The sequence below is a fragment of the Lontra canadensis genome, unplaced genomic scaffold (genome assembly GCF_010015895.1).
Source record: "Lontra canadensis isolate GAN:19392208 unplaced genomic scaffold, GSC_riverotter_1.0 scaffold138, whole genome shotgun sequence".
NCBI lineage: Eukaryota > Metazoa > Chordata > Mammalia > Carnivora > Mustelidae > Lontra > Lontra canadensis.
Genome location: NW_022631132.1, coordinates 2,205,511 through 2,231,917, shown reverse-complemented (window position 1 = coordinate 2,231,917; position 26,407 = coordinate 2,205,511). Strand labels below are relative to the sequence as shown.

The window sequence follows — 26,407 nt, the reverse complement described above, 5'->3', positions numbered from 1 at the left end:
CCCACCATACATTTGCTTGCCCAGCTTTCTGGCTGGATACCTACCTGTCTGTGTTTCTAAAGCTCAACAGATAATTTTGAGCATAGTGTGTTCCCCAGGCTTTGAAATTGTACCGCTTTTAAACTTCTGAAATTTTACTTGCAGGGTTAGGGAAGTGATGAGAATAATTAGTACTTGTCAGGCTTCCAATTGGCGAATGACTTTAATAAGGAGCTAACAATGTACCTAGTAGACAAACTGATTGCAGCTAAAAGGTGAGGCTTCGGGCAGGTTTTAGTATCTGGTCTTTTTTTCCCCCCCTACTTTCATTAGTTTCTGCAAGAAACAAAACACTGCAATTTTCTTACTTTGCTTACAATTTACCCTCTCCCCCTAAAATAAGAGCCCAAGAATTTAGCTTGAGTGTGCATGGCCTGACAGTAGGTTCCCTTCCACATGAATCTGATTCGATGTCGATCTCTTGAGAAGCTTCTGTGGCATCTAGGACGCCATTTTGTATTTATGCCGATCTTCACATTCCAATTCCAGCAAAGATTAGAAGAAAAGCAACTCTATCAAAAATGTGTTTCATCAGTGAAAGATGGAAAGAGAATAATGAAACCTATATCATACCCAGCACTATAGGATTTCCTTGACCCTCTTTTGCCATGACGAGAACCATGGCTTTCACAGGTCAAGAGAGTCCTAACAACAAAGGCCTCGATGAGCATGATGGGTGAGGACGATGGTGAAGAGGCCAGGCCAGCTGCAAACCAGTTTGCACTTATACCATCTGGGTGATGGTGTCAGTTGGGCCATGTGGAACCTGCTTAGCCGGGATGCTGAGAGGCTGGGGACAGCCTTGGCTCCCTTGTGCATCTTCAGCCTCACTCATACAACCAACATCCTCCTCCACACCTCCACTGGGAAGCTTAATCAGGATCTGATACTTCATCTGCCCCAAAGCAAACTTCTGCCTTTCCCCCCAAAAATGTGCGTCTCTCAGTCTTTCCCATCTCAGTAAATAGCACCTCTGTCCTTCCAGTTGCTCTGGTCAAATTCTTTGGTATCATTCACATTTCTTTTTCTATCCCAGCCCACATCTAATCCATTAATAAACTCCGTCTACTCTGCTTTCATGATACAGCTGCGATCTGACCACCTCCACTGTCCCCGCCCAAGCCATTGTCATTTCTTAACATGGGACTACTGTAAAAGGCTCTTGGGCTGGTTCCCCTGGTTCCACCACCGGTTCAGGGCAGGTTGTTCTCTTCCCAACAACCAAGCTGATGGTCCTTTTAAAATGTTAATTCACATCTTGTCACTCCTCTGTTCAAAACCCTACTGTGACCCCCATCCAAGATGGAGGCCACCCCAAGGCCTGCAAGGCCTTGCCCGGTCTGGCCCTTGTTCCCTGTCACACCTTGTATTTATTACTCTGCTCTGTGCCCATTCCTCTCTACTCACACTGGTCTCCTTGGTTTCCTTCACATATACCAGACCGGCTGCTACCTCAGGGCCTTTGCTCCTCTCCCTTGGCCTGGAAAGCTCTTCCCCTAGATACTGGCAGGGCTCATTCCTCAAATTAAATCAGGTCTTTCCTCAAATGTCACAGGACTAAGATTGCCAAGAAGTCTGATTCTTAAAAAGAGGTCACTGGACTTATCCAGCAGGCGGCCACTGCGGATCTTGCAGAGAACAGCTGCGTCTGGTGCTGGAAGAGGAGGCAGGTTGTTTTCTAACCATCTGTGCCCCTTATTAGACTGTGTGCTTCTTGAGTTCCCTGCTGTTGTCTCATTCACCTTGATGTCTCCAACATCAGGCATAGTCCCTGGCACCCAGTAGGTTTTCAGCCAGCATTTGTGGAATGAGGGCACAAGGCTTATTTTTGAACAACTGGTTTGACGAAAACACATTAAATTGCTGAATGCTGTGACGGCTGCCTCAGTTTGTTTCAGGAAACATGGTGGTGGAGACCATCCTAGCTCTCTCAGGGAGATAAGAAAATTCAGTCTCTGCTGGTGCATTAACTAACTCACTTCCCTTTGAAAATCATACACACACACACACACACACACACACACACACATATGTATGTAAATACATACATATATATGTATATATTGGAGGGTAGGGTCAGAGAGAGAAAGGGAGAGAAAATCTTGAGCAGACTCTGTACTGAGCACAGAGCCTAAATGACATGGGGTTCGATCCCAAGACCCTGAGATTGTGACCTGAACTGAAATCAAGACTCAGATGCTTAACCGATTGAGCCATCCAGGCGCTCCTGGAAATTCCCCTTTTAGAGACACTGGAAGTGTTATTTAGATTCATAAGCTATCCTTGGGGTTAAGCAAAATCCTAATGACTTTAGGAGTATTCATATAGTTAAACTTCAGCTGGTGGTAAAAAAAAAAAAAACACTTAAATACATTTAAATATATTCTCCCCATAATTTAAACTGGTTTCAACCTTCATTTCTTTTATCTTCCCTCCTTTATTTAGCAGCAGTGTTGAAGCATGGAAATGGCTTTTCTTCTCATATGCTGCTCCCTCTCTCAGGCTTTGACCTATGAGATCTTTCCCTAAACACTAGCTAAAGAGGGTTGGCCTTCCCCAAAACCCTTTGTTCCTAGAGCCTGCTTTTCCTTTGCTGTCTGAGAATTGTGTGTGGTTCCTCCTACAACATGGGCTGACAGAGCGCTCCAGATCAGTGGTTGGGAAGGCTTTTTACCTGTAAGGGGAGGAAAGACAGGATCACTCATGTGGCCAAGAATAGGTAGTAACTCTACCTCCTTTTGAGGTTATTTCATATCCCTACAAAAGAGGATTTTTCTGTAACTCCCTCTGCTGTAAATCAAATGCATACTGGGGCACCTGGGTGGCTCGGTCATTAAGTGTTTGCCTTCTGCTCAGGTTGTGATCTCCAGATCCTGGGATGGAGCCCCACATCAGGCTCCCCCCCTGCTATCAGGGAGCCCGCTTCTCCCTCCACCCCTCTCCTGCTCCTTCTCTCTCTCTCAAATAAATAAATAAAGTCTTTCTTAAAAAAGCAAGTAAAAAATGCATACTAAATAGCCGTATGCCATCCAGATGCAGTCAACAAACATTCGCTGAGTGCCCATCGGCCTGGATGGGACAGAGATGGGGGAAATGCAGAGATGAAACCCAGTCCACATACCCACAAAGTGCCCACAATCCACAAAAGGTGGAAATAAAGATAAACATGTGGACAGATCTTATGATTCAATGTGATAAATCAGATCTGAACAAAGTGGAGCCAAGAGGAAAAGATTGATTTTGCCTGGGGCTGCAGAGCAGCCGGCAAGACACAAAAGGCAACAACTGTGGGTTTTCAAAGAGAAGCAGGAGTTTGCCAGGAGGAGAAGCTGGAGAAGCACAGCCCAGGCAGAGGGAGCCTTTGTAAAGGCCCGGAAGCAAGGAAAAGCACAGAGGGGTCTAGGAAGGGCAGTGCGGTGCCCTGTAGAAAATCTGCGGGGCTAGGGTTTTGTCATGAAGGGTCTTGGATGCCAGGCCGTGATGCAGACCTGATTTGGTAGGCAGTCAGAAGAATCAAATGTGAGCAAGCAGGGAGGGCTAAAATGGCTGTTGTGGCCAAAGCTCATAATGGCGCCCGCACGGAAGGCAGGAGGGGATGGCTCAGGGCCGCTGAGAATTCTGACGCCCTCCCACCACCAGCACGCTGACCACGCCGAGACGACAACTATAAGCATTGTTCTAGTCCACGGGCAACATATGCCTGGGCAGAAGAGCTGCCATCCCATCACTTATCCCCCTCACTGCCTGTGACCCTGAGCGTGGGACGGGAGCTCCTTGTTCCAAGGCAAAAAGCCCTCAGTAGGAGACTGTTTGTAATCATGCCTAAAATTACTTCATTATTGGAACCTGTGTTTGATCCGTGATGAGGAGCTGGATTAAGAAATCAAGTAATCATCCCCTGAAATTGTAACCATAAATTGTTCTATAAACAACCAGCTTCCCCTGCCTCCCCCAGCCCGAGTAACAAACCTGAAAACAGATGCTCTTCCTGTTGTTTGACCTCCCAGAGGTTTTAGCGGGTGCTTTGGGGCCGCCCGCGAGTCAGAGAGCCATGCTTGCGGGCCTCGCTGCCCCCTCTCCCCTCACATATGGACCACTCATGTTCTACCTTGTCAGACTGAGACAAGACACCCAGGGAGAGTGAACTGTTAAAAAATATGCAACTTATTAAGATTCGTTTAGTGAAGGGGAAGAGGTTTACTTTTAATGGAACCGACGAGAGAAAATGCCTGCAGTTCAAGATGAAGAACAGTTAGAGAGATAATCCTCTGAGACTGTTGCTGTTCGAATGATTTGTTGGAAGTCGTTTTTGTCCTGAAGGGTTTTATTCTAGGCCAAAGGCATTCCAATACTACAGCCCATAGAGATACGTCTTTCTGTAAAACAACCTTAGGGCTTATTGACGTTTTCTTGTCTGGGACTGCACTGTGCTTAACCTTCCAGCCATGGAATAAGTTATCGTAAATTATAAGTACAGTCTAGATTTTGTTTTGGAAAGACTGGCAGAAATGAGGCAGTGATGTCCCATGAAGCTGTGCAGGAAAATTGCAATGACTGTCTACTCTGTTTCCATGAGGCCCAGAGACAACCAGACAGGAGCAGCCTGAGGTGTTTTCTCTGATCGTTTTTCTGCCATCAGGAGGTAGCAAGCCTCCCTTTTCTCCTTTGTCATCATTCCCAGCTCAAAACACAGAAGTCATAACAGGGAAGGGTCATTAAGGATCCCTCCAAAACTTGCCATTTTACAAAATGAGGACTCGGAAGTCAGGTGACTTCCACTTTCTCCTCAGCTACTCCTCAGCAGAAACAGAGCTACAGATGGGTCCATAACCTAGGGGTTTGCTTTGTTAGATGACAGCAGGCCTTCTTCCACCCCTTGGGACCAGCTCCAGTAGCCCAGTAATTTCTAACACTCGTTCTTTCCCAAAAAATCACTTGGACAAGTTGACGTAAAGACTCGTTTGACGCTTGGCATAACTATACAACCAAATAGAGGTAACACTGGCAGAGCATTTTACAATTTGGACAGTGCCTTTCACCATGACCTCTGGAGTGTAGTTGCTGGTGTTATCAATGGCTTTGCTGGTAGTGTTTAAAATGATAGTGTATTGTAGACTGGGATCCTTTTTCTGAAGAGGAGTTTAAATTGCTTAAAGCAAAAAAAGAAGACTGGGGAAGGTTTTCATTAATCTTGTCATTTCCAACAGAATCTGTAAATAAAAATTAAAATAGTCTGTATGTGAGACCAAATTACCTCAGGATTAGAATGGACTGAAGGTACAGTGAGTCATTCTAGGAAACAAGGCAATAGAAGATTCTAGGTCAGGAATAAATGCTGCTAAAAGATTTCCAGATACTTCTCTTAAACTCCCAGAACACCTTGAGAAGAAACTGTGGTCACTGAACAAAATGGAAGAAAGAAATACAGCAGTGCCCTGGTGGCTCAGCCCGTTAAGCATCTGACTCTTGATTTTGGCTCAGGCCATGATCTCGGGGTCATGTGATTGAGCTTCATGTCAGGCTCCACACTCAGTGCGGAAGGAAGTGCTTGAGGATTCTCTCTTTTCCTCTCCCTCTGCCCTCTCCCCCTGTGTGCGTGTGCACACACTCTGTCTCTCAAATAAATAAATAAATAAATAAAACTTTGGGGGAAAAAAGACATAGAGAAGGTAAAGATGAGAGGGTGAGAAAGGGAGAGAGGAAGAGGCAGAGGAGAAACCTTTGTTGGAGATTGAAACTATAAAAAGTTGTGTCTCTTTTTCCCCAACTCATGCATTCACTTGGGTAAACGGCTGATATCTGAACAATAAAGCTCCTGAATCGAGCACTTGCTGCTTGGAAGTTAGTGTCTTGGGAAACTGAAGACTCTTTCCAATTCTTCGGGAACATGCTGATTTAGGGTTTTACATCAGAGTCAGCAAATTACAGCCCCTGGGACAAATCCAGTCCATTGCATGTTTTTGCGTGGCCTGTGAGCTAAGAATGGTTTTTATTTCAAATGGCTAAAAAAAATTACAAACAGTATTTTGTGAAGCTTCAGAATTATGTGAAATTCAGATTTCAATGCCTGTAAAGAAAGTTCCATTGGAACACGGCCACACATTTATTTACGTGTTGCTTGTGGCTGGTTTGGGGGCTGCAGCGGCAGAGTCTGTGAATCAAAAATGCTTATTGTCTGGCCCTTTATGTGAAAAGATTCACCTCCTGCTTTTTTTTTTAAGACTTATTTATTTGAGAGAGAGAGAGAGAGACAGAGCTGGAGGAGGGGGAGAGGGAAAGGGAGAGAGAGAATCCTCAAGCAAATTCCCCCACTGAGTCTGGAGCCTGACTCGGGTCTCTATCCCAGGAGCCTGAGATCATGACCTGAGCTGAAATCCAGAGGCGGCTACTTAATGGACTGAGCCAGTCAGGCACCCCCTAACCTCCTACTTTAAATAGAAGTAGCTTCATGGTCTGAAAGGGTTAAACAACTTCTTCTGATCCCTAGGTCTTAACTAGAGGGGAGTTAAGACACTGGGATATTCTCATTCAGTACCACTTAATTCAATGACTTGCACTCTTAATCGCCATATTTTAGAATCAAATTAGAAAAATGGAATCTTAGGCTTACAATCGAACGAGAAATTGTAGGCTGTGGAGGTACATCGGATGTTTAAATTTTCTAAAATGTAATATCAAGTTTCCTAATAATTCCAAATGAGATTAACAGAACATTTTTTCATTTGCCCTTTGTAATGACCTGCTTCATATAACCAGCAGCAAACGATTTGGGGTCTGCAGGCTGTTTGAGGACACATTTTGTATCGATTAGCTGTAGCTCAAGCCTAAAGGGTTAAGTCAGCAATTTGAGTCTTTAAAAAAAAAAAAAAAAGCTGTGGTTTCTAATACCTCTGTAACCACAGCTTTGCTATTGGGTAGGTTGTGGGGATGGGCCGTTATTTGCTTGTACCAATTTCTGGCTAACTCCTCATCTAGTCATTGTGGCTTCTTTTCCCAAAACACTATACAGAGCCAGGCTTTCCAAGCACGTTTTGGGAAAATGGAAAAATGGCCTTCAGGCCAGAATTTAAATACTCACCTAGAGCTTTGTTCTGGATCTCATCGCTGAGGATGGAGGGGGGCTGATCGTGGCTTGGAACAGAGGCTCGGGGGATAAATGAAAGGATCAGCACGGGAAGGTCAGGAAGGCACATTTTTCACACTGGGACGTTCGACCTACGCATCATTTCTCATGCAGTTTAAGGACATATTTTGCATTGACTAGCTGTCATTGAAGCCTGCACAGTGAAGGCAGTTTTCTGCTTTCTGCTTCTTTCTTAAGCACCTGTGTTCGGGGCAGCTTAGATCTAAGAGAAAATGATGCCTTCTCCCAGCTAAGAGGGTCAGAGGCCTTTCAGCTTCGCTTTTCCTCCACTGCCTCTTGAAACAAGATTTCTTTAATGGGTATCGTACCTGAGCACTCCCCTGTTAGCTTCTTAGAGTTCTAATCCGTAGTTTCATACAATTATGACCTTACTTTATTTTGGAGATCTGCTCATTTTGTACGGGTTTCTATGGCTCTCTTGCTTCAGGCTCCTGTGAAGTCGGGGAGAAAGCTCTCCCTCTCCCTGTCCTTTGTTTTTTAGGCTCCGCTAAAGTCATCAGAGCCTGCTTGGATTTGTGTTTCGGGAGGCTTGTCTGAAATCCAAACAGAGCCATCGGCTGATGGTCTAGTGGCCAGACCGAAGACTTGTACGAGGATTATCGAGAAGGCCGGCGGGTGTCTTCCGTTTGGGTGCTTTGTGTGACCACCAGTTTAAATTCCAAATGTCTCCCCTGAATACTTTAGATAGCGTTGTTCAGTTGATAACCTTCAATGATTTCCAGTTGGCTGTTCCTTATCCCAAAGGAGTGTCACTTAGGATGAAATTCATTCAGAGAAGTATTGATCCCTCAGCCATCACACTGCATCGATTCCCGCCTCCCCCAACAGAAGAGTGTCCTTTGTGGGCCAGGAATGTTCATGTTGCCTCTAGCTCCGATTGTTTATTCAACAAAGGCCTTCGTGAAAACAAGCAACACTAGAAGGCAATGACGCTTGCTTTAAACAAACACAGCAGAACTTCCACATCCAAATGAGCCCTGGCTCCCTGGCTCTCGCTTTCCATTATCCTGCTTCTTCTCAGGAGAAAGAAGTAAGTGCAAGGGCTCACACAGACCTCTGCTACCCTCCCCTAGTGCCGAGTTCCCCAAGAAACCTGTCCTCAACTCCTGTTCCAGGTGACCTGCAAGGAGAAAGGACAGGTGGAGAGAGAGCGTCCAAGCGACAGGGCAGGGAACCCAAGACTGGAAGAGAAGGGAGAACCTTGAATACGGTGGTACAAACAGATCACTTGTATTGATACGTAAGGGATGCAGAAAGCCAGATTTTTGTGAACTTATGAGTCCTTTGTTGCTCCCAAATGTGCCATCACTGAGCTGCCAGGGAGAAGGAAGAGGACTCATCTGAGTGTCGTGGAGTTCAGTATTACAGCTCAGTAATTTTGGAGAGTAGGGAACACATGACAGATGATTTTGTATCACTTAGAGCTTTGTCCTGAGCAGGTGGTCGGCATCTCATTGTTGAAACCCTAGTAGATTAGAGCTGTGAACTTGGACGTTAAGGCCTAGGCTGCTATGATGAGTAGAAGATCAGAATCATCATTACAGATTAATTATAAAATAATTGAATTCTTATAATCTGTCATTTCACATTTCTCACCATCCTTATTCCATGAAGTCAGGTAGAAGGACGGCCTTGTTTTTATCCCACGTTTCATTTACAGGAAACGAGGCACACGAATTAGTGGAGGTGACGGCCGGTGTGATGGCTTGAGACAAGAACCCCAATTCTCCAACTCTCCATGTGGCGCTCCTCTCACCAAGCTGGATGAGATCGGGGGCTCCCATCATTCACGGCCACTATTCACAAAAGCCTAGTTAATGCCTCTCACTCCCTAATGAGATGCTTCTCCTGACTCCATAGACAAGCAGAGCCAAACCAGTGATGTCAGAATGCCGGAGTGAATTATTGGGCTTGTGTCAACCCAGGCCAGGATGAAAAATCACCCTGGTGAACTTAATCCAGGAGCAATCAAAGGGCCAAGTTTTAATTAGTGAGACTTGTGATTTACATTCCCATTTGGCATCCTAAAACTCTGCATTCGTCTTCAAACTCCCGCACTGCCCTGGCTGTTGTCTGACACCGGTTAGGATAGTTAATGTGCTTTTAAATAACATTATGTTTAATGGACCTTTGAAGGCACTGACATATGAATCTATTTCCTTCTGCATCATTTCTAATCAAAAGGAGAATGACACCAGAGTGCTGTAGCGAATACAGGAAAGAAACAGATTTGTTTTTAAGCAAACATAGCAGAACGAATATATGGGAAAATGGTGTTCATTTCTTCAACATAGTCAAGCTTTCCGCATTGTAGCGTTGGTCACTACATCTGACACCTGTAGCATGTTCTCATGACTTTGCTCGGTGGGGAGACGTCTTTGTTCTCTGGGGGTGCATTTGTTTTTTGGAATCTGTCAAATGTCATCAGAAGGTAATTACGCGGTCCTAATTGCATGGTCAAGCTGGGCCCTGTAGTTGGGGCTAAAAGTGAGGTGTGACGGTGCTTCTCACATGTTTCCTAACTGTCCGTGGACAGAGTTCCCAGGGGAGAACTCTGGAAATGTGAATGCCAGCAGCACCCTTGGAATCTCTATACAGCCTCTTCAGGTGACAACTTTAAGAGGACCAGCATGCACTGGGTATGATATAGACCCTAGTTGGCTTGCTAAAGATACGTTTCAAGACTTTGTCACACTGTCTACACTGACTTCTCATTTGCCAAGTAACTCTGATCCCGATTCTCCTTCCAACAGTCCGGATGGAGCTGCCATCTTTCATGAGTGTAATTTTATGAAAATCTAAGTGATACCTCTTACTTGGTAATGAGTTATTCCTTTTGACTCCATAGACAACCAGGGCCAAATATGTGATGTCCGAATTCCCTAAGTGAATTATTGAGCTTGTGACAACCTGGGCTGGAATGAAAAATCACCCCAGTACGTTTAATCCAGGAACAATTAAAGAACTAAATAATTAATTAATATGGGTTTTAGTTGGTTAAAGTCTTGGAAGAGGGAGCCTTCCTGTTCACCCCAGTGCCTTTTTTTTTTAATGTCCTTTTTGATTACAAGTGAATATGCCCTGGAGAAAGTTGTCTGTTCCTTCCTCCGTTCCTTGATACTCTATGGGCAAGAAGGAAAAAAAGTGGCCTCCAAGCCTGCAAAAGCATCAAATCTTTGGATATGTAGTTCAGGTGATGAGCCAGTGCCCTGTCCTGAAGAACTGACAGGAGGCATAGAAGAGAATTGCCAACACAAGGAGCAGATGGTGATAACAAGTGATAGAGTTTGACAAGAGAGCAATGCCCCAGGAATCCTGAACAAACAATTAGAAAGAGGCCCAAGGGAAATCAGGAGAAGTGCTTCTCTGCAGCCTATGACCAAGTCTCCCTAGCTCCCAGAAAAATGTCAACAGCAGATACAACTGCTGATGTGGGGGTAAGATCCAGACAGATGAACCACGCTAGGGAAGGAAAGTCATGGAAAGCTCCATGGCCACTCACACAAGACAACTCAATGGGAGCTGTCCTTCCTGCCGTCTAGTAAGTGGGTGGTCTGGGGAACCACTGGTTGAAGGCCCACATCCAAATGCGTGTCTCTGGGTTTTCTGCCCTTTTCTCTAGCAGCTTAGATCACCAGGAAGGCTGCACCTAACTTAGCTGCCTTCAGGTTGCTGCCACTGGCTTCACTTCTAATGTGGTATCCTCAGCTGCTAAACATGGGTGAACTTGACAGTATGGAAAATACCCTCTATCCAACTTGACTTTTTAAAAAGTCTATATAAGACACCGTCCTGTGGAAAACACTTCTGGATTTCCAGGAAAATCTCTGTTAGACTCAGCACCAGGAATAAGTTTGACTCTCCTGACGAAATGATACCCTTCCTTTTTATCACACATTGAGAAGGCTATTACCCAGCATGTTTCCCTTCTGACCTTGGTTGCTAGGAAACTCAAAGCTAACTCTAACTCTCAATTTCAGGAACCCTGCTGTCCAAGATTTTGAGAATGAGTCTCTCTTTTTGAAGCATTTTTTTTATTGATCCTGGTTTTTCCCCAGGCTCATATTACAGGTGTCCTTTAGGCCAAGCTACCTTGAATTTGGGGCAGTGGTGGGTCATCAATTATAAGAAATACTGCTGTGGCCTCATCTGTGATGGTCGAACACCAACTGGCATTCTCTGTGGCCCATGCTCCTAGCTCTGACTTTGAGCTCCCTGGAATAAATTCTGTTTGTAGCCACAGCCTCCCTTTTCTCACTGGATTGGATGCTTTCCCCCTATATAGATCTGTAATCATCATTTCTATATCAGAAAGTGGGGGATGCAAAAGCAGCATGGACCTTCCTGTTGTTGGTTTTTGTTTTCTTATCTCTGGAGCCAGTTGTATAAAAGTTCAAAAGGGAAATTTCCACTTAAACCAGAACCTTCCAGCATGGGGACTGTTGACCTGTGGCAATCACCAATGCTAGCTAGGGTGGTTTTAGTTGGTGCCTTACTTGACTTTCAGCTTATGGCCATCACTTGACAGAATGAAAACTCAACTCTGCCCTGTCTCCTCATTTTTTTGAAGGGGACAGCCTGTTCCAGAAGAGGCATTTTTCAGGAAACAAAGACTCTGTACTGTGTCCAGAAACCAAAACTGGGTGGGTCAGGGCCCAGGCCTGCAAGCAGCCAGCTCCCGCAGTCCACGGTAGGACACAAGCCATGGATGGCCTTTCTCTAGAGCCATGGGCAGCTGGACACTGTGCTTTGACAATGCCTGGCTGAGTTCTGACATCCTGACAGGCAGGCAGTAAAGGGCATGTCCCTTTACTTTAAAGAAAACTCCCACCCAGGACTGCAAGGGATGAGTAGAGCCAAACCTCCTAAAAGAAATTCAAAGAAAATAACAATGACAGAACTTTTTGAGAGAGAGAGAGGGTCATACCTTCCCTCCAGGATTTCATCTCCCTCTTGAGTTTCTGGAACTGTAATGCTAAACTGCCCTCCCCTGAGCCCTAGACAAGCTAAGAATATTAAAGGTAAAATTCATAAACCACACAGAAAACAAAAGAAGGAAAACATAATTAGCATAGAGTAGATGGGGTCACAAAATCCATAATTCAAAGAATCCCAGGGGAAACATTGAACCGTTTTTCAAAAAGCACATTTCTTTTGGCCCTAACCCACAAATGATTTGTTCGTATCCCTTTTAGGCAGCTAGCTGGGTGCCTTTCCTCTAAATGCTAGGTTTCTATCAAGTAAATGCTGTCTTGTTTCCCTTTAAGAGTCAACTCTGCTTTCCCTGGTTGGAATCTTCTGTGCCACTTCTAGGACCCTCCCTTTCCAGATGCAGTCTGAAGCAGTGGTCTTCTTCCCATGGGCATGATGATTAGCTCACATTCTTGAGCCCCAGTGAAGATTCTAGCCCTTCCCAGCTTAAGTTATCTATCTCACATAGACTCATTCTTTACACTTCATCAGTGGGATGTCCTAACCCATACATCGCCCACTGAGAGGGATCTGGAAATGGTTTAATATGGTTTAACATTCATGGCATCCCTTCATAGACAATGTAAATGACAGGGTGAAGGGGGCCATTTTCTCACAAAGTTGAGGGACATAAGGAAGAGGGAAGGGTCTTCCCACAGGCTCTTCTGCCAGCTACCAATGAGGACATTTTCCACAAGGATTTTATTCTTTCCTTCATTTAGGCTTTCACCGTGGCTGGGAGCAGATTCTACAGGAAGAGCCTGCCCTCTTCCTTATGGCCCTCCACCATTTCTCCATTTCCCCTAAGCCAAGAAGTCCTCCCAGACGGTGAGACCTCGCACTGTGGTTTCAGTGTTTGCCGTAGAGCAGTGTATGGACACCCAGTTCATACAGGTTTAAAGAATTTGTCAAATGTTAAGTTGGTAGTTTGGTGGCTAGGGAGAACCAGAGGTTGGTTAGTTCAAGGCAGAGAGCCTATCTGACAAAACGGTGGCAGAGGAGGTAGCATGACTCTGAGGAAGCGTCAGCTTCGCCAAGTGCAAAGTAGGTGGGTTTGGCATATGGATGACCCAAATTCTGATGATTACAGAGCCATGATGTTCTTGAAGTTTTGAAGCTAAGGGAACAGTTAAGTCCCATTTTTGATTTTGTACATAATAGAGGAAGCAAACAACAGGAACAATAATGAAAAGCAGACTAATTTTTTCTTTGGGAGATTACAACGAATGGTTTCTTTGGGAGCTGTATTTGCATAAGCTTGAGTACAGTTGCTTTATCTAGTTCAGGCACTAAAAAGATTTCTTATTTTGTTGATCTTTGTTGCAATAAACAAGGCCGAACTGGGAAAAAAAAAAAAAACATGTCCAAAGCCTCTAATTATGGATTTGTTTGGTACAAGATGCTTCCTTCAGCAAACCACAGATCATCTTTTCCAGGAACTGAAGAAAACAGGTTGCATGTGATAAAGAAGGGTTCTTCTCTATCAAATACTCTTGGCATTATAAAGAATGGCATGACTGTTGAAATAACACAACTCCTCAGAAAAGTGCACTAAAAGAAAGCAACAGGAAGCAGCTGGAAACTTAAGACACTCAAATGTCTTATAATCAGCAAACGAGTCTCTTAGGATTGTAAAGCTCATGGCCCTGGATCCCATTTTTTCTCTGGCTTGCATGAGCCCACTTTCTCCACTTTAGCTTGTCCTTAATTTTCTTCCCAGGCTCTGCTCTTCTCATTCTACACACTCTCCCTGTGTAATCTCTTCTCCTAGTGGTGGTTTTCAGCCACCACTAATATTCTGAAGATTCCCAGATCTCTGGAGATCATTCTTCAGCGAGATGTCTACATCCAGCTAAGCTTGGCATTCCTATATCCAACTATCAACCAAAGTCATAGTCTCGGGGATCTCAACAGCACACAAAACTCAACAGAACCCAAAACGAGCCTGTCATCTCTTTCTTATTCTCCCCTCACACAAAAAGGCTGTCTACCCTTCTTGTACTATTTATTTTGGCAGATAGAGCCACAACTCATTTGTATTACTTCATCTTTGGCCCCAAGCCTTTCTGTTTTGTTCTGGACTCTGTGGGGTCCCTGGCCCTGTTTGGCAGGTCCTAGCCAAGTTCTGTCATTAACTTCATGTTCCAGCCTTGGTACATCCCTTGGAGACCTCCCTTCCTTTCTCAGGACATTTCTTTGCTATCTTGAGGTGCTCTTCTAACTCCCAATTTCTATGAGCCTTTCCCTTGACTGGGTGCAGTACATTCAGTAAAGAGCCTCTGCTATATGTCTTGGGTTAGACGGGACAGTTACTGAAAACTCCTATTCATTGAGAGAAATCTATGGGTATAAATGATACAAGGCCTAGCTTTTAACAGTGATTTCTGGATGACATACAGACAAGATATATTTTGTTTCCCTGAATTATCAGAATTATAATTGTCCACAAACATACTCGGTAAAATCATGCTCAGTTTTCCAAATCTTAACACAACAGAAAGAAGCTGACTGTTGGGTTTTATCCAGAAAAGAATGCCTGGGTGGCTCAGTGGGTTAAGTGTCTGCCTTCAGCTCAGGTGATGATACCAGGGTCCTGGGATTGAGTCTCAGAGCAGGCTCCTTGCTAGGCAGAGAGCCTGTTTCTCCCTCTGCCTGCCACTGTGCCTACTTGTGCTCTCAGTCTCTTTGTCAAATAAATAAATAAATAGATAAATAAGTAAAATCTTTTTTTTTAAATAAAAGCAAGAAACTTAATGGTCTTTACACATCATAGAATGGATAATGTTTGCAAAGGAGACCCTCCTTAGAAATATCACTCTTGGCGCCCAGCTCACCTTATCATCTGTAAGCCTTCTGGCTGGGCTAAGAGGATGGGGAGAAGCAAGCTATGGTCATGGGGTAAGGAAAGTCACTGGCCCACACAAGGGACAAGGTCTGCATTTTCCCATGTTAAGCTTAACATTGAACTCTACATAACTAAGTCAAATGACTCAGGGTCTTCTGTTTGGACCCCTGGGATACAAGACTTTGTAACACACTTGTAAATCCCCATAAACTGGGGTGGACATAAGCTGATGATGGCATAGGCTGCTCCCCAACACCTCCCTCAAAACATCCGCTTATTAATCACAATGGGGCGCTGTCCCATCAGGCCTTGTTGCCTGTCCTCATAGCTTTGACTTCCACTTGGGAGTAATGACTATACATCTGACCCTTTGTTTCTCCTTAAGCAGAGGTGTCATCTCTCTAATCCCCTGCTGGACACTCTCTATCAACACCCTAACTCAGGATGCTCCAAACTGAATCCATCAACTTGTCTCATCCAGATTCCCTCCCAGCCAGTCTGTCTCTTTCACTGGCACCTTTGTTTTCCTAGCCATTCAGCTTCCAGACCCTCTCAAGCAGCTTTCCTGTAGATTTCAATCTCATTCTCCAGATGTAGTCAGTCGCCAGGTTCTGTCATTTCTTTTGCCCTGCCCTGCCTGGTCTCCTTCTTTCCGCCCCCCACCCCCGACTACCATTCTGGTCAGGCTACCATCATATTTCAGGGCTCCATCACCCCAAACCTTGCAGTACTGGAGCTAGGTGTAAATGCAACAGCTGTAAGACACAGTTCCAGTGACCTCCAATCGTCTGTAACCCAGGTCCAAGCTCCTGAGAAAGATACAAGTGAATGGCCAGTTTAAATGAGAAAATAATATAATTTAGGAAGCGATTCATGTTCTTTCTTGATCCCAGCAAGGCATTCAGGGTGGTGACTTGGACTGGAACAGCATGTGCCAAGAGGTGAAGAGAGCAAAACAGCAACAATAATCAATGAGTCTATTGCTCCAGTCCCCGATGCCCCTGTGGGGAGTTGTGAGAGTGAAAAGTTAATGGAGGGGGAGAGGGCAAGATAATGTGAGCGTCCCGTCTATCTTTTCCAAGAGCTCTGCAATTACAAAGTAATTGTGAGCGTATGTGTGAATGGTTTACCTGATCACTTTAATTCCTCTGCTCTGTAGTTGAGAATCCTAAGACAGCAAGAAGTTGTATGCCTTGCTGGCAGCCAAGACTAGAACTTGAGATATTTGAATACATGCTTTGAAAAGATGAGGTTGTTCCGGAGAGATCATAGTTAACACCGTACTTCCTAGCAATAAAGATGAGCTGTTCTCGTCCCTGAAAGCCTGTCATTATCTGCAGTTAAGCAAAGAAATGCTAGGGAAGAAAGCTAACTGAAAGCACAGGTTGGTGAATTGAACTTTCTTTGCTCGATGATTCACAGAAATATAGATAATAAGAACGGGACACTTCAAGGGGTATGGACAGAAACTGAGACAGTTTGGATAGAAGAAAACAAAAAAAGTTTGGAGCAGAGAAAGAAAAGCATTCAGGACATAACCCAGCAAGATAGGAAAATGAAATATAGAAGCCTCATCAGCTCTAATTAAAGGAAATCAATATTTTAAGCGATGTCTTGCTCAGTAACAGAACAAGGACAAAAATACTTCAGAAATATGAGCCTCTTAGAAAATAGGAAAGCCAGTTTGCATGGGGAAGCAAGCATGATGAAGAAGCGATCCTCATTTCAAAGCCCTTCAAAAGACGACCACTTGGAGGATATGTTATACAGGGAGCTCAAGCGCTTGCTGGAGAAGCAGATCAGACGAGCTTTTAGCCCTGGTAGAATCTATACATTTTAAGTGCGTTTCCTCATCCTGTGAGCTTCAAGGAGCCCAGAGTCATCTCAAGGGAGCAGTTAGCTACCATTTCCCTGGATAGATCTGAAGTAACCTCTTAACGACAGCTTGGGTTACATGTCAGTTACCACTTAGGAGAACACACACTGGAAAAGATGAAGAGCTATACAAGTGCAGTAGGGTTATTGTTATTCACAGGCCCTAGCCAGCTACTCAAGCAAGCTTGCTGGAGAACCCTTTCCAAGCTCCACCTGTCCTTAGGGTCCACGTGATGATCAACCAACAGGCCAATTCTAACTAGACTGGAATCTAACCAGAATACAGTCTGCCCAGACCATTCTAATCTAGGAATGGAAAATGTGTGAAATGTATGTCACCACCTCCTCTCTCTCACCAGTGCCAGGCATTGATAATCGATCACAGCACTCTTTCTACTGAGCCCAGAGGCAGCTCTTTCCGTTTGTTTGTTTGACAGGTATTTTCTGAGTGCTCTCTTAAGAGCTAGGCAGATCAACAATAGAACATAAACAACACTACAAGCACCATATGCTCAGTGCCAAACAAAAGATACGTAGCCAGTATGACAGCCTGACTCTCCTGGAATTCAATTCCCTGAAACACTGACAATTAATTTTTTAAATTTCATTGCTGTTATAGTTAGCGCAGTGCAACTAGTTTTCATGGGTCCAAGATGAATTAATTCCATAAAGAGCCCACAAAGTACTATAGGAAATGCAGAAGTTTCTATATACCACCCATCAAGAAAGTGAGCTGAGTGTGTTTGAAACTGTTAGGTTCTTCTCCCTCAAGTACCTCTCTGATCTAAGAGAAAAATCCAGATTGGAGTGGATCTGATTGCCATTTTGGGTTAAGTACACTGGATGCCATTTCAGCATCAAATTATTCAATCAAAAACACTTCGAAAATTCTGGAGAGTTGGGTTAGTCAGAATTTCCCCACCTGAATACAATGTGCATAATACTGCAGATTTTCCCCAAAATTTCTAGTGTTGGAGACATTATTTGTGGAGCCTGCAGAAAAATGGCTTACTTGATAGATGGAGACAGGCAGACAGACAGACAGACAGAAGGAGCACTAGCACTCATTAACTTTTCCTATCAAGAGCTCACCTGGAATAGTCTTCATAGGCCTTTGATGAGGCTGGCTGTGAGGCTGAGTGGAGGAAGCCCGGATTCATACTCTCAGGGATTTCAGGCCACAGCCCTTAAGATCTCAACCCAAAGAGGAGATGAAAGTAAAGAGACCTGATAGGCAGTCTAGAGACAAAATAATGACAACAGGAGTAGGTCTGTTTCAGATATAGGAGTTGGCAACTAGCTCAGAGTCAACACAGCTCCCCTCCAATTTCATATGCCCCAAATTATCATCTGTATACCCTAAGCAGATAGGGCTGATTCCTCTAAGTCCCTGAGATCCCCGGATGTTCCTGTGGCCAGCGTTCTTGACAGCATCTGAATCTTCAGGTCCTTGACCTGTGTTTTTCCAGATCTCTGAGGCTCTGCGGCCGCAGGATTTTCTCTTTCTGGCTCATGGGGCACTTCCGGAAAACTCAGGGTCCTGCTGTCTCAAGGTTTCAGAATTAGAGCGTCTTGTTCAGACTTAGCTACTGAGCCTGGAACTTTGGGGGCAGACCAATGAGTCTTTTCCCTCAGCGTCCCCAAGCCTTTCTAGACGACAATCTTTAGTATATCTACAAAACAAGCCTCCTGGGATCCAAGCTTGCCACAAACTGTGCCTGGTCCCTGCCCCACTTTCGGATACACTTCACCACTACCAGTGCATCAGCTGTTTGCCCAGAAAAAAACGTTTTGGGTTCTTTGATTACTTTCAGTCTCAGTCATGGTGCCATACCTTCTGTATGTGATTTTCCTCTGAGAAAGTTTTTGTTTCTATTCCCTTCAGATCTGGATGTACAGGACTTGGCAGTAGGTCAGAGGGGTCCTTATTCCTATCTTTTAAAGGACTACTGCTCCCAGACCACTCCTGTCTAGAGCAGCAGTTAACAATAAGAAAGCTGCCACTGACGGCTGCCAGCTTTCCCTGATGTCCTGCCGCGCCCTGCATGGAGCTTAGACGGGGTCACTTGTCATGCAGATGATAAAGGACTCTTGTGCCCAAGGCACAGGCATGGGAATTTAGCAGTGAGAACGCGTGTTCTTGCATTGAAAAGGATGTAGATGCCTGAACTTGAATGACCACCTAGTCGGAGCCCACCCCCACCCCGCCGCTATAGCTTGCAAGATCAAAAGAGCTGTTGTTCCACAGTGCTTCCACTGAAGTTTCCCACTCCCTTGTGTCTGAGTGAGGGGCAAGGCCGAGGAAGGCTTGGCAGCCAGTGACCAGGATGTGCAAGTGAGGAAATTGAGCCCGGCTTGAATTTGACAATTCATAGCATCTTGCCTCCTTCGCATGGGACTGCCCTGACATGCTGCAGGAGACGGTTTTGAATTCTTCCGAGTTAGTCTCTTGCCTCATTGCTTGGTATGATCTCTTAGTTTCTGAGCTCGGCTCTGCATGAGGAAAGCAGCCGGTATGGTCCCAGGTGCGGCTAAGGAGTTCTTTGCTAGAAAGTCATAATAGATAGGCCAGTGCGTAATGGAGTCTGCAGACCCCACTCAGAACGTAACCCCAGTCTGGTGAAACTGTGAGCAGCACAAGGAAATGGTCCCTGCACTGTGCAGGAATCCCAGCACTCTTATTTGGCAAGCTTCTGGTATTTCCCCTGGGGACAGAATGCGTGCTCACTCTTTTAGAAGGTCTGCCCCCTCCAGCGGAAGGAGCCCACTTTGGTGTCTCCCACTCCCAAGAACTGTTGGGGCTTTTGCTATCTGTCTGGTTAGCCCTCGTCTGTGCCCACACCCTTCTGTGTTACCTTGGTGATCCTCCAGAACTTATGATTCTCTTTTGTTCCAGTCATATCCATGTTGACATTTAAAGCTGATGAGTGCAGGGCAGCCCATCTTTAACCCCACATATAAATACAGTGACTTGCAGGTCCTTATTTCTGAGGTACTTAAAAGATTGGTAAGTATCTGGAAAGCTCTTTGACATTCTCTGAGACAATATTCTGTGCCTTTGGAAGGCTCCATTATCGTCACTGAAAGCCAAGATATGCATTTTTCTTTTTTACCTTCACTTTTCATAAAAGGTTATACTGACGTAGATCTGAGTAACAAAAAAAAATCTTTCTGATGAAATCAGGATAAAGGATAAATAATTCCACACATCATCAAGTGGAGAGAAAGGCTTTGAATTGGTTTCCATGGAAATCTGAAGATGAAGTAAAGTAATAATTTCCAGGCAAAGCAGCTGAATTGAAGATAATGGTAAAAATAGTTTGATAAAGAAAATAGAATAAAGTAATCAAGAAGACTCCAATCAATTATTCCTTTTTGTTTACCTTCAGGTGATTAATTTGTCTGCGTTTATTAACCTGATGAGATTAAGCAGACCTTCCTAGTGATTTATTTCGTAATTGTTTCCAAGGTTTGACATAAGCTGTGGAGTTATTAAAGGTGGAGATTTAAATTCAATTACTCATGAAGCAGGTGGTGCTTTTCTTGAAAGAATATCTGAATTCACGGCCTTCCCATGTTAACATTATGAGCGAAAATTATTAATTCATCTGATAGTATCTCCCAAAGACTTTTAGAAGTCATTTGACATCCACATACTTCACTAAAAGTCAGCAGCTTCAGAACTGAGCTTGTAATACAGACACTCTAGAAACTGAAAAGAAAGGATTTTATGTTAAAGAGTGGTTATTTTTACAATTTCTTTTTCTTTCTTTCTTTCTTTCTTTCTTTCTTTCTTTCTTTCTTTCTTTTTTTTTTTTTTTTACTGGAGCCTCCCTTGGGGTCTGGACTATGGTGCTATCATTAATGGACTCCACCAGCTCAAGCTCTGAATGCCAAAAGGATAGCTTTCTTTGAACTTGACCAGTGGTTCGCACTCTCGTTACCTTTGGAGGGCTCACCCCTGGATAAGATCATGCTGTATTTTGACAGGAGAAAAAGAGAGAGACACACACACACACACACACACACACAGAGAGAGAGAGAGAGAGAGAGAGAAAGAGAGACTGAGCTGGAAAGTATTTAAATGAAATGACTAATTGCTTTTTGTCTCTGTGGTCATTATTGTATATATTTTTTTTCTATTCCTTCTGTGGGTGTAGTAAGGATAGACGGGGTTCTCCAAACACTAATCCAGGCGCCAACTCTCCATCATCCACAAAGGCCCGGAATGCATCTAAGAGTGGGAAGTAAGTGAAAAGTGTCCCTGTGCATAACATATCACCAAGCCTTGTGCTGTCCTCATTTTGTCTTTCATTCATGCTCATTCAACAAAGATTTGTGGAATGCCGTCTGTGTGCCTCACACTGGGCTAGTCACTGGGGAATGTAAATGAGTAAAGCATGTGTCAAGAATTTCGGGTATACGAAGGACTAAAGATGCAGGAGGAGGGGGATAGGAAAGTCGGGCTGAGTGTGAAGGGCAAGGAGTTAAAGCAATGCAAGATTTGGACTATGTGTTTCAAAAATTAAAGAAAGAAGCAGCAGCACTGATTCGTCATTGTATGAGTTGCAAAATCCATGAAACTCTTTGACCCATACATTAAGGTTTAGGATTGAGTTGGAAAAGTCTGGAAAACCATTCCACGAATGTCCTGATTTAAGTACATTTCCATTGTAACCATATCGCTAATTTATGTGGTATATATATTCTTTTCCTAGTAACCAGCATGTACCATGTCCTATATGTCTTTGTGGTATTGCCAAAAGTTGTACTGGCTGAGTATCTGTGATGTTAGATTGACCTCTTTGGGTTAATTCCAGAAAACAGCCTCGGCTGATCCAGCCAACTGGATTCAGCAGAGCATGGCTATAACAATGCGGTCCTCTGCAGGTGACATACCTCTGATTAGGGGCTTCCCCTCCAAAGTGGCTGCAGCCCTCTGGTGAATGACTTGGGTTCTCTGTAGGCTACATCTCTCAGTGGCATAGGGCACTATGACAGGCAGAAATACAGTCCAGAAGGAGGACCCAGCCTGCATCTTGGAGAAGATGAAAGATGCCTTCATCATGCTAAAAGCTCTAATCTAGCAACAAGATATATCACTACAAGAGCATGGCTTTGCAATAGAAGGCGAATTTGTAATGGTCATATATTTTATGTATTCAGTGTCAGACCATAAGTGCTGCATTTGGAATATGATCTTATATTCAATTCCCAAAGTGAAAGATCCATTGGCTGCCTTCCCCCCCCCCTTTTCTTCTCCTCCTGAATACCATTTCAGGTTTGCCTATAAAGTCGAATGTGGTCTATATTGGAGAATATAGAAAGCAGTGGTGAAGACATGAGACTGAATCTCAATGAGCAGATAAGGCATTGGAGAGTTGCTTTCACCACCACGCTCGCAGAAATGGCGGGCCACATCTGGGGCCCTGGTATTCCGCTGTCACCCTGACAACTACAGGGCACAGTCTCCATGTATTAGACCCTGATGTATCGCGCAGGATGCTCCCGATTGCTATTACACTTTGAAAGGGGCACTGTTTGGTGTCTTTTGGCTTTGCTGGGACCGAGTCTCTTACCTTTTGAGTAAAGATTCTCAGCGTGAGCTGCAAAGGGAGCATTGGCCAAATTTGGGTTCAGATGACAGAGAATGAATACCTGATACCATATCCAGGTTGTGAACAGTAGGAGGCCTGCATAAACACATTCTTACGTGAATAAATGTGATCTTCTACCACGTTTGCTGTATTTGGACACATCCCAAGCTTCTGCCACCATGAGGGTCTCCCTCGCACATTCGGAGCTGGGTGCCTTTTATTGGTCCTGTACATGACTCATGGATTGAGGGAGCTCCTTGTAATTCTTCGTGTTTTTTTGTTGTGTTGTTGATTATTAATGAAAACTAAGAAGTTCTCCAATATACTCTTTGTGAACACATGTGCCAGGTCCCTTGATCTGACTTAGGTGCCATTAGCTTTTGGGAGGTTTTAAAAATGATTTCTCTGCACGTTTTCTCATATCTCTGGCTGTCTGTGTTAACAGAAGCAGTAGAGAGCAATCTCCATATAGTGAGACTGTTTGGGGGCCCTTTACACCCTTTCTACACCAGTGTATTGCTGTTAGGCACACGTGTTGTAATTTGGAGAGCGTAGTTATTGCCTACATACTTCCTTGGTTTGGGAGTTGGGGTGGTGTGCCGTGTGGGGAGGTAGATTTCTGCACCCTGGAGCTTTTCCCATGATGCACTGTCACAACGGGCAGCATCCGAGTTGCCGTTCTGCTGGGTTTTTCTCATGTTACTTGACCTAATGAGTGTGATGTGGAATAGTTTTTATTTTGAGGCCAGAAACAGGCTGGGAGATAGAAGGCACGGCCCTTTCTTCTCTGAAAAAAAAAATTATGTCTCTTGTTTTTTGAAGAAACAAAAAATTCAGAATTCAAGCTGCCTCTGATACACATTGTGGCTTCGAGAAATCATAACTAATATGTGTTGAGTGAGCGTTCTGAACCAACCTCTGTACCGAGCACCTGACAGTTTTGTCTCCTTAATCCTCAACCACCAGAAGCTTTTGAAATAGGCACTCTTATTATTTCTGTTTTATACATGAGGAAATTGGAGAGGATAGTATGTGCCTCCATGGGGGGGTCTCCAGATGGATAATTTCGGTAAATAGCTTTTTTAAGTTTAATTACTTTAAGACAACTGAAATATATTGAAGGTTTATTTTTGCCATTGTGCCAAACGCTGGGGTCTCATAGACAAATACAAGATATAATATGTGTCTTCAAGGAGCTCACAGTCTCCGTGTGGAGAGGAGAGGGGACAGGATGACAAGATGGTATTTACAGTGAAGCAGTCACAGGCTACTACTGTTGGAGCCCAAATTGTCACCCCTAACCATTGCCATGGTTGCAGTGGGGAGGACGTTATGTGGGGATACCAATGAAGGCTTCTGAGAAGTGACCCCTGAACCCTTTCATTTGCCCACTTTCCCCTCAGGTAGCAAGGCGAGGTCAGAGAAGAAAAAATGTGTAGTAATCATGAAGGTGGGCAAAATCCCCCAACGTTGAAAAGAACAGTTTGGGGCTGCGAATTAGGTAAAAACTAAAACCAAATGGCCAATTCTGCACTTTTGGGGGGACTTCAATGCATCAGAGGCCAACTGAGATATAGGGAAGCATGCAGAGTAGCTTAAGAAACCTACAGCTTGAAAGTTGTGTCACTTCGGCCCCCTCTGTTTCATTGCCTGCATCTGAAGCTGGGTAGCCAGCCCTCTGTTTCAGGCAGGAACAGATGGAATGGGATAGATCTGAGCAGCAGAGCCAGACCGCCCTGGCAATGACTTTCAGGGAGATACATGCACTTTCCTCTATGCCAACAGTGAGCCAAATTGACAAGGCAGAAAGAAAAACTCAGTGCAGACCCATAACTCTGATATCAGGAAGCATAGGTTTTGCAGAGGTTGACCCATGACTACCCAGGCTGGGCCACTACATTTAACCACATATTTGGTTCCCTTTGGTAATGTGAATCTGTTATTCCTTTTAACACATCACACTGGAATCAATCCATTTGCCGATCCATTGGGTTATTCCTAGCCAGCACATAAACTGTCAAGGCTGAGCATAGATGGCAGTGACAAGGAGCCATTATGAATTTTCATGTTGTATCAGAACACACTTTACAGGAGACGAACTCTTTTGCTGAACAGATAAGGACACTAGAACTCAAGAAGGGTCAGTCACTTTCCCAAATACATGCATCTAGTTAGTAGCAGAGGTCAGCCTAGCATCCCAGTCTTCTAATATTTGTCTCCTGCTCTTTTTACTATAATGTATGCTACAGTTCTTCTCCTAGATAGCAAGGTACTTCAGCTAATCACACCAAAGGAGCCTCAGAACCTGGTCTCAGGATGTCCAGCTAAGTGCTCTGCCCTTCATATACCATGATACCTGTGTTGGGTAGGTTCTGTCAGCCGCTATGAAAATGGAGACTTTGGGGGAGAAATTAGAATCATTTCATTTTTTAAAAAAAATGTAGCCATAGTGATGATGAAAGGAAGTAGTGTGCACTTTTTAAATACTTTCCTTTTGCTCTAAACTAACATCATTCTGGTTGTGTTTGGGCAGTCAACCATTTTCAACATTATTGTTGAGTGATCTCAAGTCTTTAACACCTTTTCATTAAGGAAGCAATAGAGAGAACTCATAGATCTCCCTCAAATCAGCCAGCCAAGGTTGAGGGTGTGTGTGTGTGTGTGTGTGTGTGTGTGTGTGTGTAACATTCAGAGGCATCAGTTTAAAAATTAGATTGTAAGCAGTTGCAGACGACTATGAAAATTAATCTCCCCTTCAGTCTGAAATGTTTTCCACATAGGCTCAGGCTATGGAATGACAAGAGCCAAGTTCCATTTTCAGATACTAGTGAAGACCATGAATATTACAGGACTAGGGCAGAGAACCGAAGCACAGTGCCTGGTAAATGATGCCATAAATGTTGAATTAAGTACCATAAATATCGCCTTAAATGAGTTAAGCCAGGGATGCTAAAATGGAGAAAAAGGACTGCAGATGGGGAATATGAGGACCAAGTCAACCTTGTTCACTTCACACATCTGCCTGGAGCTGACCCTAGTAGCAGATGCTACAGGATGATGGACTCCAACCTGTCTTGGCCCAAATTGTCTCATAATGAGCAGACCTATTTATCTATTCAGTTAGGAGCACATAGCTTCATAAATAAACTAAACACACCGACACTCTCTTGGTTTTGGTTGGCAGGAGCCAAATGAAAACATTTCCTGCTTTAATAAGAAGGGAAGTCTTGCTTCCTTTCTGGACGGAAGGAAATGGACTTTATGGACTCAGCATATGGTGCAAATTGAGCTGTTTACACGTGCATTCCTGGGGTTGAACCCTGCACGCCATGATCTCATGATTATGTCCTTTCCTCTAACTGAGAGCCATGCATTTCTTTTAAGACAGTAGTCTGACTATTACTAAAGCCTCCAGTTTTGCCTCTGATATGGAAGCGTGTGTGTGTGTTCACTTCAAAATGTTTGTGTGCTATATGGACATAACAGTCAGGTAGCCAAGTATTCAACTTGTCAGATAGTCTTAGTAGTTCTACATGCTGATGATGGCAGTAGTGCCTTAGTTTAGCTATAAGGCTATGTCTAATATCACAAAGGCTTGTGACAAAGCAAAGCGCTGAACTGACTGCTCTCTCTGTCTCTGTCTCTCTTTGCAACTGCTCCTTTGTAGAAAAAAGCAAATGACAAAAACAGAAACTGATGTCAGAATGTATTCCTAAAAATGGCTCTGAGTGTGCCTCAGAATCATTTGTAGCCTAATTGCCTTTTCCTCTAATATTCCCCGTCCGAGATAATGTGAGACTTTTGGTCATAACAAAAAAAATCAGATCTGTTCCAGAAAGTGCATTCATTAACAAGGCAGGAAAGTAGCCTAAGACATTTAAAAAAGATTTCCAATAACAAGGGGTAAATAACACACAGGCTGGACATACTTTGAGG

At 44.1% G+C, this 26,407-nt stretch overlaps 1 protein-coding gene across 4 annotated transcripts in view; it reads left to right on the top strand.

The window, feature by feature from the left end:
* HS6ST2 (heparan sulfate 6-O-sulfotransferase 2) overlaps positions 1-26,407 on the top strand; it is a 274,448-nt gene that overhangs the window by 208,991 nt on the left and 39,050 nt on the right. For 2 of the 4 annotated variants that reach the window (XM_032843342.1, XM_032843341.1), the window contains one exon: positions 21,035-21,121. The exons of the other annotated variants lie outside the window; for them this stretch is intronic. In XM_032843342.1, coding sequence (XP_032699233.1) covers positions 21,035-21,121 — 87 coding nt within the window. The remainder of the gene's footprint in view (positions 1-21,034; positions 21,122-26,407) is intronic. 4 annotated transcript variants of the gene reach the window in all.